Raw genomic sequence first — 14,912 nt, 5'->3', positions numbered from 1 at the left:
CTACTTTACTTCACAAGTGAATTTGTCCCAATACTTTTGGTCCCCTAAAATGGGGGGACTATGTACAAAAAAGTGATGTAATTTCTAAACTATGTACAAAAAGTGCTTTACGTTCACCCGAAAATACCTTCAAATTAATAGTATCATTTGAAATCCAAAGTGACAACAGTAACTGTCCCAATGCTTTTGGAGCTCACTGTAATTAATGGACAACAGTCCTGCAAGGCAGATGTAGCCTTCCAAATTCGAGCAATGTCCCCAATGCACAACTTGAGCATTCATCCACAATTCTCCCAAGGTTTTCATCAAGCTTGTGCTTTCGTATGTAGCCAGGAACAATCTATGGACATAAAGGTTTGGTTTTCTCCCTCTGTGTTCTGGGCCACAGTTCGCAGAGATGAGTTGAAGATAAACTAGGCCCACTTATCTGCATTGTCCTACTTTGAGTCTCTGCTCTATTTCAGTTTTGGGACTACAAGTAGGCAGACCAAATGGCGTACAACCTACAGTCACCTCCAAAATGATTGGCACCCTTGATACAGATGAGCCAAAATGACTGTATACAATAAATTCTACTAATACTGAGCTCAAAACATTTGGAAAATTATTTTATACAAATACAATTGCTCAGAGATTCAGAAATCAAAAACTGTGATTATATATTAAAAAATTAAATTAAATAAAAACAAAAAAACTAACCAACCTCAAAAATCCAACATTGGCCAACATTGTTGTTTCCTCCATACTTAATGTGATACATATTGCATTAGTCGAGACATATTTGATCTTGTGCAGTTCATTGTTAACTTTGAGTGAGCTGTCTGCTTTTTTAAATAATTGTATTATTTGAATTTTATTGGAAATCTGGTTAAAAACTGCTGTCTCTATCCGGCACCTCCAGCACTGACCTTAAGATGGGTGGCCAGCAGCCCTCAACCTCTCTTCAAGGTCATGTTGACCAGTATGGGCTTACAGTGGACACCCAAGTGGACACCCAAGCTTACCTAATGGGACCACCGAGTGCTGAAGTGCGTAGCAACTAACAATAGTCTGTCCTCGGTTGCAACACTAACTACTGAGTTCCAAACTGCCTCCGGAAGCAACGCCAGCGCAATAACTGTTCGTCGGGAGCTTCCAAACTTTAAAGTGCCAACTGTAAAGTTTGGTGGAGGAGGAATAATGGTCTGGAACTGCTTTTCATGGTTCAGGCTAGGCCTCTTAGTTCCAGTGAAGGGAAATATTAACGCTACAGCATACAATGACATTCTAGATGATTCTGTGCTTCCAACTTTATGGCAACAGTTTGGGGAAGGCCCTTCCTGTTTAGCATGTCAATGCCCCCGAGCACAAAGCGAGGTCCATACAGAAATGGTTTGTCGAGATCAGTGTGGAAGAACTTGACTGGCCTGCAAAGCCCTGACCTCAACCCCATCAAACACCTATGGAATGAATTGGAACGCCGACTGCGAGCCAGGCCTAATTGCACAACATCAGTGCCTGACCTCACCAATGCTCATGGCTGAATGGAAGCAAGTCCACGCAGCAATGTTCCAACATCAAGTGGAAAGCCTTCCCAGAATAGTGGAGGCATTTATAGCAGCAAAGGGGGGACCAACTCCATATTAATGCCCATGATTTTGGAATGAGATGTTCAACGAGCAGGTGTCCACATACTCTTGGTCATGTAGTGTATATGCCAGAGTGTTTGTCTCATATAGCGTAGTTCAGCTAGTCATAGCTAGCCTAGCTTTGCACAGTGACTTTACCTAATCTGAGACCTGAAATGAGGGTCCCCCCCAAACCATGGCAGCTGGTGGTTTTCTGGCATTGGCAGTTGACTACAGAGAGCTGGTGGGAGCATCGTAACATTTATTTATTTGACCTTTATTTAAATCAGGGATATTCCATTGCGACCAAGGTCTCTTTTCGAGAGAGCCCTGCTTCATGATGCAGAAAACACAACGTAAATAATAAGGAAAAATACAAATGATAAAAAAAAATTTTTAAAACACTAGTGCAACCAATCGTAAGGTATTCTGAAATTTGTTCAAGTATGTGGCTCATAAGAACTAAAGGCTGTTCTACCTAAATCTTTGGTGACTAGGAATTTCAAGAGTTAGCCATTCCTGTGAATGAGTAATGTATTTCTGTAAATTAGGAGTGATGAGGTAACACAGTATGGTAGTTTTATCGGTCACCCATAATAAAGCGTAGAGCGCTATGATAAACAGCATCCAATGGTTTTTAACAACAGGAAGCAGTCATTTTGATTGCTCATTAATTTAAAAAATGTATTACTCATTGTATTACTTATTTTTTAAGTCATGCCTCACTCCATCCTTGACCTTTCCTAAATAAGTCTATATAACACACTGTTGTTGTTAGAATCTTAATATCACCAACAAAATGTAAGTTCTACCCAGTTCTAGGAGGGCATGTGATATTTTTTAAATGGTTTTCCCCCATTGCCCCTCCTTCCCCCGACAGTAAGGCCTGCTCCACACCTTCTCGCTGTGCCCAGTTGATATTCACATTGATAATTGCCTCGAAGCTGAACCTAAACCAAAACTAAATTTCACACATAACAAATAAATGAAGTAAAGTATTATGGGGAGACAGAGGGAGAACGGGTGAGTTGATGAGCGAGAGGAAGCGAATGATGCATAATTGAGTAATCACCAACTGTGAATGAAGAACAAGGTGGTCCATTTGATTGTACTGATCTATTCTAATTGCAATCTCAAAATGGAATGTACCCTACATCAGTCCATCGAATCCAAGCAGTCTTATCAGTCTACTCTGCCCTACTTGGAGTACACAGTGAGATAGTGAGCCATTTACAATGGCAAGAATACCAAGAAGAATGGATGCACATGCCGCATTAGCGCTGCTACAAAGTCTGAATGAAAACCAATCAGATGGTGGGGAAGAAATGAATCATGACATTTCTGATGATTCTTCTTCTAATTCTGAACCTTCACCTCTGAGGCCAGAACCGTGCGCACTGAACAGGTGCCCGTGCCACCACCAAATGAAACGGTGAGACAGGAAACAGGAAAGGATGACATTGGTTGGATAGAACAAGCCGGTGACAATGCTACGGTCAGATTATCAGAATATCGACAGCTGTCAAATTATGCTATTATTGTTTTTGTAATGCCATTATTACTTTTGTGCTGATTTTCACTTTATCAATCACAATTGGCGCTTATAATAATGTTTAGTCTTCTGATGTTTTCATTATTTGACGGCGCGTCTTGCTGACTGTGCGTCTTGGTGGTTGTTTTTTAAAATAATTTTTGCTGTTGTCAAGAAGCTGTTACTGTGCTCCAACACATATGTGTTTTGTTTCATAGTTGCAACAAATGTATTCCACAAATAAAACTGATTGAAAACTTAAACTTGTTTTTTTTAAACATAATAGCCTACAGTAAAACTAATGAAAATGCTATTGTGTTATAAAAATGTAGTCTAATGTTACCTAAGACTGTCAAAAACACAACCAACTGATAATTTTTGCGATCGCATATGTGAAATTTATTAATTACACTGCTAGTGTTTTGTAGTCAAAATGACTGCTCATTAGTTTGAAAGGGGGTCCCTCGGGGCCCAGCAGTTCTAGTGTTAAAGAAGTGGCAGCTGTGTTCATATAGATTATGTCTTGAAAATAAAGGAGAGCCGCACACTGTAGGAGCTCAGATGCAAAAATGTAATATCCAACATTTCGACAGCCAAGCTGTCTTCATCATCAGCTGTCTTCATCATATTATACTATTATACTGATTATACCCTGATAAACGTTGGATATTACATTTTTGCATCTGAGCTCCTACAGTGTGCGGCTCTCCTTTATTTTCACGTTTTCTACTCCGCTAGCCAGCACCTCGCCTAAATAGGTGTGCGTTTCTTTTTTTTCTAGATCATATAGATTATGTCACCATAGTCTAGGGCTGAAAAGAAAGTTGACAAACTAAAATAACAGCAAATACACAGGACTCCATATAGCAAAACAAAACTTCCTTCACCCAAACCTAATCAGTGGTATGCCTCTGTGTCAGTGTGTACATATGTCCTAGGTGAAAGTACACAATCCAGAATCTGGAACAAAATTGAGTGGTATTGTGCCTACTGTAGTTAGTGCACCCAGGGAGGTAACTATAATAACTTTTAAAGCAGATTGCACTATGGCAAAGTGGATTTGACCAACAACAAAAATATATATATATTAAAATATATTTGAACAGAAAAAAACAAGCATCCTTCATTTTGTGTGTTTCAAGTGCAGATCCCCTGCTAACAGAGCAGCTAAGCAGGGCACCTCCTGATTAACAGAGACAAATACAGAGGAAACCATGTTAAATTAAATTGTAGAAAGCGATTGATGCTCTCCAGCATGACCTCATCAATTCAGGTGGCCGAACCAAAGTAAACAAATTCATTCAGAGAGACAGCGCCGCTGCTAGCCTACCATCCGTTGCTTGTTCTGCGGAACTTGCGGGGGATCGTGTTTACTGGATAACTGTTACCATATCGAAGTCCTCTGGAACACAAAGGCTCCATAATGAACTGGCTGGCTGTGAAGTGGGGACTGAGAAAGGAGTGCCTCCATCACTCTGCGGGCTTGGCCGCCCCCACCACCAACCCCATCTCCCTCTCCCTCGAAAACAAAAGCTGCACCTGCCAAGGGAGGCTTTCCTGTTTGCTTTGGACGACTGAGCACAACCCTTACAACCCCCCACCCGCTCTGTCTGTGAGCTTTAGGCCTTTGGGGAGCCATGCCAAGCCCTTGCTAGCTGGGCCCGGGCCAGGCTCACTGCTGAGTCTGCATTACTGACGTCCCGCTGCCAAGACTCCCCTCTCTCTGCGGCCAACTACCTCCCAAAGGCCATCCATCCATCCCCTCTCCCCGCTTCCCCTTCCTCCACACTGGCTCTAGGGGTTTATCCTCCTCCAACTCTGCTGATTAATTGTGCCCAAACACACTACCCTGCTTTGATCCTAACTGCAACACTGGTAAAAAAATCCCAGCAAAGTCCTGCTGATCCACTCTGCCTCGGACCACAGCTAAGCAAACATACAGAAAGAATCAAGTGAAATAGGGAGAGAAAGAGAGAAGAATAAAAGCAACATAGTGAAGGGAAAGCAGGTTGGATAAAGTGCAACTCCAAGCATTTCTCACATTTATAATAATGAGGGTATGGAGACATTTTTGGCTTGTTTTCAGACGTAGGGAGACCCATTTAGGCTAGTCCAGGCCCCAAGATGATTCTTAATTAGGCCACTAATTGGGGCGCGACATGCGCAGTAGTGTAAGTAGTTTCGCCGTCAGAAATGGACAATCGTGTTTTATCTGCCCGACTATGTAAGGAGGTGTGAGGGAAATCACAAGCCAACTCTGTAAAAGTCTGCAGCCTAGGTCTGGCATGGGTCAGCCTAAGAAATGCATAATTACACACTGTCCTGTTGAAAAACAGAAGACATTCCCACTAAGCGCAAACCAGATGGGATGGCATATCGCTGTATAATGCTGTGGTAGCCATGCTGGTTAAGTCTGCCCTGAATTCTAAATAAATCACAGACAGTGTCACCAGCAAAGCACCCCCACACCATCACACCTCCTCCTCCATGCTTCACGGTGGGAACCACACACGCGGAGATCATCCATTAACCTACTTTGCGTCTCACAAAGATACGGCGGTTGGAATCAAAAATCTCAAATTTGGACTCAGACAAAAAGGACAGATTTGCACCGGTCTAATGTCTATTGCTTGTGTTTCTTGGCAAGCAAGTCTCTTCTTATTATTGGTGTCCTTTAGTATTGGTTTCTTTGCAGCAATTCGACCATGAAGGCCTGATTCACGCAGTCTCCTCTGAACAGTTGATGAGTTGATGTTGAGATGTGTCTGTTACTTGAACTCTGTGAAGCATTTATTTGGGCTGTAGTCTGAGGTGCAGTTAACTCTAATGCATTTATCCTCTGCAACAGAGGTAACTCTTGTTCTTACTTTCCTGTGGTGGTCCTCATGAGAGCCAGTTTCATCATAGTTTTTACAACTGCAGTTGAAGAAACTTTCAAAGTTCTTGAAATTGTCCGTATTGACTGACCTTCATGTCTTAAAGTAATGGACTGTTGTTTCTCTTTGCTTATTTGAGATGTTCTTGCCATTATATGGACTTGGTGTTTTACCAAATAGGGCTATGTTCTGTATAACACCCCTACCTTGTCACAACACAACTGATTGGCTCAAACACATTAAGGAAAGAAATTCCACAAATTAACTTTAAACAAGGCACACATTAATTGAAATGCATTCCAGGTGACCTCATGAAGCTGGTTGAGAGAATGCCAAGAGTGTGCAAAGCGGTCATGGGAAAGGGTGGCTACATTGATGAATTTCAAATATACTTTGATTGGTTTAACACTTTTTTGGTTACCACATGATTCCATACAGTGGGGCAAAAAAAGTATTTAGTCAGCCACCAATTGTGCAAGTTCTCCCACTTAAAAAGATGAGGCCTGTAATGTTCATCATAGGTACACTTCAACTGACAGACAAAATGAGAAAAAAAAATCCAGAAAAATCACATTGTAGGATTTTTAATGAATTTATTTGCAAATTATGTTGGAAAATAAGTATTTTCGTCAAAGAATCCTCTATTTGCAGCAATTACAGCCTTGCAGACCATTCTAGTTGTCAATTTGTTGAGGTAATCTGAAGAGATTTCACCCCATGCTTCCTGAAGCACCTCCCACAAGTTGGATTGTCTTGATGGGCACTTCTTACGTACCATATGGTCAAGTTTCTCCCACAACAGCTCAATAAGGTTGAGATCCAGTGACTGTGCTTACCATTCCATTATAGACAGAATACCAGCTGACTGCTTCTTCCCTAAATAGTTCTTGCATAGTTTGGAGCTGTGCTTTAGGTCATTGTCTTGTTGTAGGAGGAAATTGGCACCAATTAAGTGCCGTCCACAGGGTATGGCATGGCCTTGCAAAATGGAGTGATGGATCTTGAAGAAGGAAGGCTCTTTTACCCTGTGCAAATCTCCCACTTTACCACCACCAAAGCACCCCCAGACCCTCACTTTGCCTCCACCATGCTTGACAGATGGCGTCAAGCACTCCTCCAGCAACTTTTCATTTTTTTTGCATCTCACGAATGTTGTTCTTTGCGATCCGAACCCCTCAAACTTAGATTAGTTTGTCCATACCACTTCTTTCCAATCTTCCTCTGTCCAATGTCTGTGTTCTTTTGCCTATTTTAATTTTCTTTTAATTGGCCAGTCGGAGATAAAGCTTTTAATTTGCAACTCTGCCTAGAAGGCCAGCATCCCGGAGCCGCCTCTTCACTGTTGACGTTGATGTAATGGATTTCCTCCTCTTCGTCTGAAGAGGAGAGGCGAGAAGGATCGGAGGACCAATATGCGGCGTGGTAAGTGTCCATGGTTCTTTTAATAAGAAATACTCAACATGAACACGACTGAATACAAACACAATAAACGTGGAACGAACGAAACCCAAAACAGTACCGTGAGGTGAAAAACACAGACACGGAAACAAACAACAAACAGTGAAACCCAGGCTACCTAAGTATGATTCTCAATCAGAGACAACTAATGACACCTGCCTCTGATTGAGAACAATACTAGGCCGAAACATAGAAATCCCAAAATCATAGAAAAACAGACTGCCCACCCCAACTCACGCCCTGAACATACTAAATAATAAAAAAAACTACGTAAATAAAGGTCAGAACGTGACAGTTGAGACTGGTGTTTTGCGGGTACTATTTAATCAAGCTGCCAGTTGAGGACTGTTTCTCAAACTAGACATTCTAATGTACTTGTCCTCTTGCTCAGTTGTGCACCAGGGCTTTCCACTCCTCTTTATATTCTGGTTAGGGCCAGTTTGCGCTGTTCTGTGAAGGGAGTAGTACACAGCGCTGTATGAGATCCTCAGTTTCTTGCCAATTTCTCGCATGGAATAGCCTTCATTTCTCAGAACAAGAATAGACTGACGAGTTTCAGAAGAAAGTTCTTTATTTCTGGACATTTTTTGCCTGTAATCAAACCCACAAATGCTGATACTCCAGATACCAAACTAGTCTAAAGAAGGACAGTTTTATTTCTTCTTTAAATCAGAACAACCGTTTTCACCTGTGCTAACATAATTGCGAAAGGGTTCTCTAATGATCAATTAGCATATTAAAATTATAAACTTGGATTAGCTAACACAACGTGATGGTTGCTGATAAATGTAGATATTCCATTAAAAAAAGCTACAATCGTCATTTACAACATTAACAATGTCTACACTGTATTTCTGATCATTTCGATGTTATTTTAATGGACAAAAAAAGAGTGCTTTTCTTTCAAAAACACAGACATTTAAGTGACCCCAAACTTTTGAACGGTAGCGTATGTGGGTTTTTTTTCACCCTGTCCCCTCACCTGCTTTAACCCTTCAACTACAATCGTACCAGACATGTTGTTAAAACAGAGGCACAACTTGAGGCGTCTGTCCTCTGGTGTGGGACATGTTAAGGCTTGTGTGTGTGACATGCTGACCAAACCTTGCTTTTCTTTCAAAAACAAGGACATTTATAAGGTGTCCCCAAACGAACTAACTAACGAACTAACTAACTAGAGTGAGAGAGCTTAATTTCGAAAATCTGTTTCCAAGTTCTCACAAATGAGATCGTGTCTCAATGTAATCAGGGTATGAAATCATTTTATTTTCAAATACAATGTCATTTTGCATTTAGTTGTGGTAAATTTGAAGTGTACAAATTATTATGACCATGTTCTGGCCCCCTGACTATTCACTCCGACATTACAGTGGAGAACTTGGTGCCTGCCTGCCATCTGGACCAAATTAAAATCCTAATTGTTGAAGGCTGATGGGAGGCATCAGATAAAATGGCCACCTCGTCTTTCCAGAGCTTCGAAGAGAGTTAAAGCTTGTGTTTGGTGAGGCTGCAGAGAATGAGGGGGGGTATTTTTTGTTATACCTTTATTTAACTAGGCAAGTCAGTGAAGAACAATTTCTTATTTACAATGAAGGCCTAGGAACAGTGGGTTAAACTGCCTTGTTCAGGGGCAGAACGAATGACTTTTACCCTGTCAGCTCGGGGATTCGAACTAGCAACCTTTCAGTTACTGGCCCAACATTCTAACCACTAGGCTACCTGCTGCCCCAGCTTCCTTGTCAAGATAATATTAATATCTTAAAGCAGCATGTGACAAACAGAATATGCACACTGCTACTCTAAACAGTGGACTCATCCATCTTCGGGCTAAAGAGGGAGGCAGTTCTTTCTTCGAAATAACTTTCCCAGGATCATGCGGCTTCGAAAGGTCCTGGAATTAAACCATGGCAACCTGTTGTTTGAACAAGCCTAAAACCCAGTAAGCAAGTGACAAACATTGGATATGTAAGAGGCAGTGTAGGGGTTTTATTGTCCATATAAAAAGGACCATCAGCCAATGCTTGAAGATGAGTTGTACAGACAGGTCATGGAAAGGTCATTTGGTGAGACCCAAGGGTTATGTCCCAAGATGGGAGTTCAAAAAGTCCAGCAGTAAGCAGAGTGTGGATGGGGTCAGAGAGAATACATGTCAAAAAGCTGATGAGGTCACCAGTTGTGACAGGATGTGAAATGTGGCGTGTCCTTATCAACTCCCTCGACTCACTGTGAGAATACAAACCATATTTTCTAAGTTATTACTCCAACAAAACTAAGCTGTCTCTCACCACTATCATACTCCATTCCAGACATTGAGCGATCTATCATCTTATGTCAAACTCCAGTCTCCCTTAAAGACCATTAACCAAATACAGCTCAGACCAAACCATATCACAAAAACTCATGCAGTTAATATACAGTTACCTACGATCATAAATCTTCCAAATTAGCTGGACTTCTACAGCTGAGAATACCAGCACGGACAATTCTACAGCTGAGAATACCAGCACGGACAATTCTACAGCTGAGAATACCAGCACGGACAATTCTACAGCTGAGAATACCAGCACGGACAAGTCTACAGCTGAGAATACCAGCACGGACAAGTCTACAGCTGAGAATACCAGCACGGACAATTCTACAGCTGAGAATACCAGCACGGACAATTCTACAGCTGAGAATACCAGCACGGACAATTCTACAGCTGAGAATACCAGCACGGACAATTCTACAGCTGAGAATACCAGCACGGACAATTCTACAGCTGAGAATACCAGCACGGACAATTCTACAGCTGAGAATACCAGCACGGACAATTCTACAGCTGAGAATACCAGCACGGACAATTCTTTTTTTTTTCTTCTTTACCCCGTTTTCTCCCCAATTTCGTGGTATCCAATTGTTAGTAGTTACTATCTTGTCTCATCGCTACAACTCCCGTACGGGCTCGGGAGAGACGAAGGTCGTAAGCCATGCGTCCTCCAAAACACAATCCAACCAAGCCGCACTGCTTCTTCACACAGCGCGCATCCAACCCTGAAGCCAGCCGCCCCAATGTGTCGGAGGAAACACCGTGCACCTGGCGACCTGGTTACTGTGCGGGCACTCACCCGGCCCCCCACAGGAGTCGATAGTGCGCGATGAGACAAGGATATCCCTTTGTGCAACCTACACAGCCTCCAACTGGCTAAGGGTATCCTGCACTTCGCCACAACTAAAGTGCGGGGATGGCCTACAGCTGACTGTTCTTTGCCAGATGGGCAGCATCTCTAAATGGCAACAGGCTCCACCCAAATTACCTCTCATAGGGGTCAAAGAGTACAGGAAAATACTAAACATCCTCTTACAGACTTTTCTCCACAGAAAGCGGCTATCCTGCATTTTAGCTGATTGAAACCCTTGCACTGCATCAGGCGATTGAGAAACTTCAGCAAGATTTATTATGACCGGTACAGGGGGAGGGGGGCACATTAATATTGTGGGCCGTTCCACTCCTATGAGAGATTTATTCACTGCAGCTCTTTGGTTAAAGAGATTAGATGCTTTGCTGAGAACATCTTCATTAAGTGAAGTGGTCCTCTAAAATGTTTTGGAGAAGTTGGCGCAGGCTTCAGTTGAAATTAACCAGTAATGGACTGACTAAGGTAAAAGGGCAAGATGCTTGGGCTTGCCTTACGCCCTCTAATGGGGCACAGAAATGCACTTATACCAAGATTACTACAACAGGGAGACCGACACAAACATGCAAATGCACGCGGACACACTTGAATTACATGACACGCACACAATGATGCGATCAGAAAACCTTACCTTTTTCTTGCTGCAGTAGATCTGCCATTTCTTCTCTGCAGGCAGGTTGAACATGGCCTCCCTGTGTTTCTCTGTGAGGTCAAGTTCATCCTGCAGAGAGAGTGTGTGTGTGGGGAAAGGGGGAGAGATGGAGAGAGAAAATGGGTCTGTGTGAATAGCCTACAAATACAGTAAATATTATAATCTACACACAAACCCTTATTGATTGATTAATGTATAGACAATATATAATTCACAGTTGTACATTAATGTGGAATACAACTTGTAGACAACAGTAACAGGTGGCTGATAATTTTAGTGAGTTTTTCACCACCATTGACAGCAACCTTGTTGACCAACTCAGATAATGCTCTGTAGAATTTGGAAACCCTCATATTCAAACCTATTATTCAGCCAAGGGCGTCTTCAAAAGGACAGTTTGCCTTTTCCCAGGTTTCAATTTCAGATGTTGCAAAGATGCTTCAAGATCATGACAAACAAAAAGACACCTTGGTTCTTGAGTGATGCTGCCGATCATACAGGTGCCACAGGAGTAGGGATGGGCATTTTGCCTTTGACTGGTCGAGTACTCGCATCAATTCATTATTTTTCGAGTACTCAAATCAAAATAAAAAGCTATTCTTTGAACAAGGTGGCACTGGATTTTTGTTGTTGTTGTGCATTTATCTATATGCAAACAGTAAGCAACAATGCCTAATGTATCATACCCATTACAGATAACAAATGCTAAATTGGCACATTTACACTGAGTGTACAAAATATTAAGGACACCTGCCCTTTCCATGACAGACTGAAAAGGTTCCTGGCAAGGGTGGCCATCACTCTGGATAAGAAGACTAGGAGGACCCTGGGAACACCTCTGATCCAGTGCTATTGTTCAGCGCCATGACAACAATTCTGAAAGAACAACTTTGAATGACCCAGAACAAACTGATGAGAATTATACTCAAGCTAAGCCCCAGAATGGACATTGATCCTAATCATTTCAGGGAACTGCACTGGTTTCCAGTTGACCTTCCATCATACCAGAGCCAGCATTGCCAACGTCAGACTGCTAGACTATAAGAGAAAGGCTGGATTGTCAAGCAAATCACTGCCGGTCTCACAGTCATTAACCATTAATTAACAAACACATTTAGCACCTCCTGGCTTCCACACATAGCCTACAAGCCACTAATCCAAGTTATAGGGGGGATTTGCGGTTTACAGTAGGTGCACTTGATTGCTGGCTTGTGTGCCGGGTAGTCGAAGTGATCACATTTTATCTTACGGGTACGTGGGACGGTAGCGTCCCACCTGGCCAACATCCAGTGAAATTGCAGAGCGCGAAATAAAAAAATACTCAATTCAAATATCTAACATTCTTTAAAATATGTGTGTTATACATCAAAATAAAGCTTAACTTCTTGTTAATCCAGACTTTATGGCGAAAGCAAACTATGTGATTATCTGAGGACAGCACCCTGCATACAAAAGCATGAAAATCATATTTCAACCAGGCAGGTGTGACACAAAAGTCAGAAATAGCGATATAAAAAATGTCTTACCTTTGATGATCATCTTCTGTTGGCACCCCAAAAGGTCCCAGTTACATCACAAATGGTCCTTTAGTTCGATAATGTCCTTCTTTATATCCATAAAAACTCAGTTTAGCTGGTGCGCTTCAGTCAATAATCCACTCAGTTTCCCTCCATCAAAATGCATACAAAATGAATCCCAAACGTTACTAAAACTTTTCCAAACACGTCAAACAACATTTATAATCAAACCTTAGGTATCCTAATACGCAAATAAACTATTAAATTTAAGACAGAGAATAGCATGTTCATTACCGGAGATAAATAAGAAAGAACGCGCTTTCCTCCACGCGCTTGGAAACACTACAGCCAAAATGGGAGCCACCTAGAAAAACTACAATATCTGGGTATTTTTCCAAAAACCAGCCTGAAACTCTTTCTAAAGACTGTTGTAGTGGAAGCTGTTGTAGTGGAAGCCCTAGGATTGCAATTTGTGAAGACTTGGGCTTATAATTATAGTACTAGCCATTGAAAATAGTGGTAAGCTGACATTTTTTTGGGGGGGGGGGTGGTTTGTCCTCGGGGTTTCGACTGCCATATCAGTTCTGTTATACTCACAGACACAATTGTAACAGTTTTAGAAACGTTAGTGTGTTTTCTATCTAAATCTACCAATATGCATATCCTATGCTTGGCAATTAATAGTAGGCAAAGTGACTGTCAGGTGAAAATGATATAGATCCTTTTACCATTGCAACATTTGATGTACAGTCACATTCACTGTGGTTGCCTGAAGAGATGCCTCATTGTAATTGGCTATTCCCCGTAACTTGCAACATTGTCAATGAGCGTCAACATGATCTTACCTTTGCCTCAAACTGCAACGATTACCAGCTGAGAAACTTTGAATGAGTTGATTTTACTCCTGACTTAGAGTTTGTCTGGGCATTGTCTTAACATCGTCCTAAAACCTACTCCGAGTTGGTGCTCGGCTGGAGCGTATCGAAGAAACGGGGTTAACAGTCTCCAATCGGTCGCCGAAGGGATGGGCACCTTCATAGGATTAGAACGATGGTCATGAAGGATCCAGAACCCGCAAGGTGAAAGCTGTTAGTTATTTTAGTGTTAAAACAGGTTTGAACCTTTTCTGAGATGTTATTTGATTTATTTGACCATTTCAAAACAATACAACCACGCATGTGGATACAATACAATACAATACAATACAATACAATACAATACAATGTCTTTAAAATCATTGAGTATGACACAAAAAAAGTTTTAAAACCTATTTCTATTATGGCCCACATGAATAGAAAATACATCTCATCAATAGGGAGGAAAGTGTAAAAGGAAGAGCATAGATTACCATGTAACATTCATGAAAAACAATCACACTTTTTTTAAGCCTGTGCAGTTTTAAAGCATTTTGCCCATAAACCATTTCTTAAGGTTCCTCTTAAAACTCCCTAGCGTAAGGATATATTTTACATGGTTTGGTACACCATTCCATTCCTCTGCACCAAGGTTAAGAAAAACGCTTTTTCCTGCCATGCTCCAATAGCGCAGCAGTCTGATATTGGCAACACTGGCTCTGGTGTGATGGCTACGAGAGTCTCTAATGAAATTAAAATAACCAGACAGGTAACTGGGGGAAAGGTCATGTACAACTTTAACAACCATCAACAGTTTGATCTGCACCACCCGGGGATCAACTGGAAGCCAGTTCAGTTCCCTGCAATGATTAGGACAAATGTGCATCCTCGGGCTGAGCTAGAGTACAATTGTCAATAGTTTGTTTTGGGCCGTTTGAAGTTTGTACTTCAGAGTTTTTTTTATGCCACTGAACCATGAAATACAAGCATAGTCATAGTGGCAATGTATCAGAGATGTTGCCATGGTTCTCATAGTCTGTGTATCCACGAACTTGGCTACCCTTGCCGGGATCTTTGTCCTGGAATAAACATTCCCAATGACCTTTAGAGCCCTGGGTTCATCGGTCATGTGTTCACATCCCAAGTATGTAACAGAGCATTTTCCCATCACCGCTACACCATTACACCTGAGAAGTTGGAAAGGTTTCTCACTTTGTTTTTGGAACCAAACATGACACATT

At 41.7% G+C, this 14,912-nt stretch overlaps 1 protein-coding gene across 5 annotated transcripts in view; it reads right to left on the bottom strand.

Annotated features, from left to right (window-relative positions):
* LOC112250414 (disheveled-associated activator of morphogenesis 1-like) overlaps positions 1–14,912 on the bottom strand; it is a 115,487-nt gene that overhangs the window by 39,910 nt on the left and 60,665 nt on the right. For all 5 annotated transcript variants that reach the window (XM_024420531.2, XM_042321767.1, XM_042321766.1 and 2 more), the window contains one exon: positions 11,280–11,369. In XM_024420531.2, coding sequence (XP_024276299.2) covers positions 11,280–11,369 — 90 coding nt within the window. The remainder of the gene's footprint in view (positions 1–11,279; positions 11,370–14,912) is intronic.

Source organism: Oncorhynchus tshawytscha, linkage group LG05 (assembly GCF_018296145.1).
Source record: "Oncorhynchus tshawytscha isolate Ot180627B linkage group LG05, Otsh_v2.0, whole genome shotgun sequence".
Classification (NCBI taxonomy): domain Eukaryota; kingdom Metazoa; phylum Chordata; class Actinopteri; order Salmoniformes; family Salmonidae; genus Oncorhynchus; species Oncorhynchus tshawytscha.
The sequence above is the reverse complement of the archived record's forward strand: the minus strand, read 5'-3'. Positions and strand labels throughout refer to the sequence as shown.